The sequence below is a fragment of the Aplysia californica genome, unplaced genomic scaffold, assembly GCF_000002075.1.
Source record: "Aplysia californica isolate F4 #8 unplaced genomic scaffold, AplCal3.0 scaffold00001, whole genome shotgun sequence".
Taxonomy (NCBI): Eukaryota; Metazoa; Mollusca; class Gastropoda; order Aplysiida; family Aplysiidae; genus Aplysia; species Aplysia californica.
The window spans coordinates 616,211-619,322 of NW_004797271.1; the positions used below are offsets into that span (position 1 = coordinate 616,211).

Consider the following 3,112-nt stretch of genomic DNA (forward strand, 5'->3'; position numbering starts at 1 on the left):
CAAAATAATTGAGGCGAAAGGGGGGAGTCGTAAATGTTTCAGGAGTAAAACGTTAGCACAGAAGCAGAAGTGACACAGTCATATATATCTTTTTTCCCTGGCTACTGAACAGTGATAGAGCTATGTTATGGTTTTTGCTCTGGTTTGCGAAACCAAACAATGCCTTACACTGCAACTTGTTGAGCAAGCAATACAATATATGACAGTCTTGGTAGTTTTGAGAACCAACCTCATAGAATCTGAATTTTCCTGTACTTAGATGAAACGAAAAGTAGCGCACAAGTACTTACAGAAAACAGAGAAACTTAGACGTAGCACAAACAGAAAACAAAAGAAACATAGATGTCACACATACATACTTACAGAAAACAAAAGAAACATAGATGTAGCACATACAAACTTACAGAAAACAGAAACATAACAATAGCACACACATACTTACAGAAAACAGAGAAACATAGACATAGCACACATACATACTTACAGAAAACAAAAGAAACATAGATGTAGCACATACATACTTACAGAAAACAAAAGAAACAAAGATGTAGCACATACATACTTACAGAAAACAAAAGAAACAAAGATGTCAAACATACATACTTTCAGAAAACAAAAGAAACATAGATGTAGCACATACATACTTACAGAAAACAAAAGAAACAGATGTCAAACATACATACTTACAGAAAACAAAAGAAACATAGATGTATAGTAAACAGAGACCTAGTACTGCTTAAGTACTTACATCTTTTGCTGCGTGGTTGGCTAACAGAGCTGCCCCCAGTTTTCCCTGACTTGCATATTTGTTGTCCACACTGCAAGAAGAAACATTAAAAAACCACCCACATTTATTTTTTTTTACATGTTTTCTGGCAGTATCCCTTCCTAAAAAGGTGTGTTGGTGCTAATGACTTGATTTATTCGTGGTTTACTTATGAAAACATATTACATTTGCAACATCAACACAAAACACTTTCACTGCATGCTTCCCCCCCCCCAGTAGCTGAGAATGTATCCGAGTGCTCTAGGGTCTACTGGGGTGAAAACAATTGTAGAGTGAAAAGAGCATGCTGCAGAGTGTGGATATGCAATATATATATATATATATATATATATATATATATATATATATATATATATATATATATATATGTGTGTGTATATCTAATGCAATTATTATCATAATTATTATTATTACGATCCAAGGAAACAAAAATGTGTTTGTCTTATTTGACAGAGTCAGGGACAGACAGGTTTTCCTTCATGGACGGGACGAAATCTACCGTTGGCACAATTTGATAAAATGCTCCAAAATCAAACATGTTTGTTTTTCGAGATCACGGATTTGACAAGTTTGATGAAAACAGCCATTCACAAGGTTACTACGTATTGCAGGGTCAGGCCCTTTGTTTGCATGTGGAATGGGACAGGCCCTATTGGACTTCCAGGTCAAATCTGATGAAGTAAAGCAGAGGTCAATTAATGCAGTGTGCACTTGAGAATACTTTATTTGATGGGTCCTTAAATATATCAAATGGACATAGTGCACAGGGCACAGCTGTACGCTTCCAAATCAAATAATTTTTTTTAAACGTCTTCATTGACATTTCTGATGTTTGAGAAATGAGAAGCACATCAACACAATAGTGAGTATTTTATGCTGGGAAAAAGTATGACACAGACAGAAACAATAGAGGGAAAGAACAGAAGTACTGCTGAACGTGCCTGCATTAACTCTGACTACCGTCATTTTTTTATGTTGAGGGACCATAGAGACTCCTACTGAGACGTGGAAGTTTTTCACAGAAGCTTTACTTTGAAAAATAGATATGTCTTATATGTTCCGAACTAAGGAGGAGTATAAACCTGAAATATTTGTTTCCATGTTTCTTTGAGTAAAGAAAACCACATCAACAACAATAAGGAGCATTTAATATACAGGGTCCCCACCAAATCCTGGAAAAATTTTTCAAGACCCCAATTCGAGGGAAAAATCAGGCCGCTGCGCGTCAAGAATGATCCCCCAAAAAGCCCATCTATCAAAGATAAAAAGTCAAAATGTCTATAAATGAATGCAAATGTACATTTTGTAGTATAGTCTTCTTCTATAATACTGAGTGACTGCCAACCCAGCTTCTCAATTTTCCAAGGGAGAGGCCTCATCCATTTTCCAGGAACACGTTACATAACAATGACAGCGTGTGCTCCATTTATATCTAATATAATACATGTATATGTTTGTGACACACACACACACACATGTAGGTACATTATATCCAGCCAACAACATGTCAGTGTGGCACTGGGATCTTGAGAGATTTTGGTATTTTAGTCTGTTCTTACTTATATTTATACTTTCCCCTCATCATATTAGCCAACATAACAAACTAGAGGCCATATATAAAAAATGAATCCTGTTTTGAGCCTGAGAAAAGACCTAGAACTAGAACATCGAATGTCAATAATCAGTCTGGGTGTCCTGATTCATATAATTAACGTGAAGATGAAAACCATTGCTCCACCTCAAAGTAGAGTAATAACTAGAATGGCTCAAGTACACCTATTCAGTGTGAGAGGTGCAAGAACTGGGGTGGGGGGGGCAAGATGCAGTGACACTGAAAATCTGCCAATCTTGAACAGAAAGCTAAAATATAGATATAAATTACAATCACCCCATCCAATGAAACGCGAACACTTTAGTTCAATAACAAGGCATGACGGATCCCGATTCCACACAAGGCCTGCACCAACACGCGCTTTGCAGAGAGCTCTAAAGTAGTTATCAAAATGCTAAAAATTTGCTTCCAAGTTCAGTTTTTGTCCTCTAGCGTTGCCTTCAGCTCCCCCCCCCCCCCCCAATCCCCTTCCACGAGTGTATCTTATAAAGGAGTCCTATACTTCACAGCGCTCAGACCGCCGGTACTCACAGGTTCATTGACCGGTCACGAGGGCGAACCTGTCAAGACGCTTGTATAACTTCTTTTTCTTTTTTTTCTCCACAAGCGACAGCAGAGGGCAATTTTTAATAATAGATTTATTTTCAAGGCGACACAGCGTTCATAATGCACAACCTGCATGGTACAAATGTTGCGTTATCTATCAGACTATT

General features: G+C 37.5%; 1 protein-coding gene across 1 annotated transcript in view; it reads right to left on the reverse strand.

Annotated features, from left to right (window-relative positions):
• The window catches only part of LOC101855532 (FK506-binding protein 15), a gene marked incomplete in the record, with an annotated part of 47,899 nt that overhangs the window by 37,605 nt on the left and 7,182 nt on the right, over positions 1–3,112 (reverse strand). Inside the window, 1 exon segment of the mRNA XM_013090293.2 lies at positions 749–818. Within this exon segment, the coding sequence (XP_012945747.1) occupies positions 749–818 (70 nt within the window).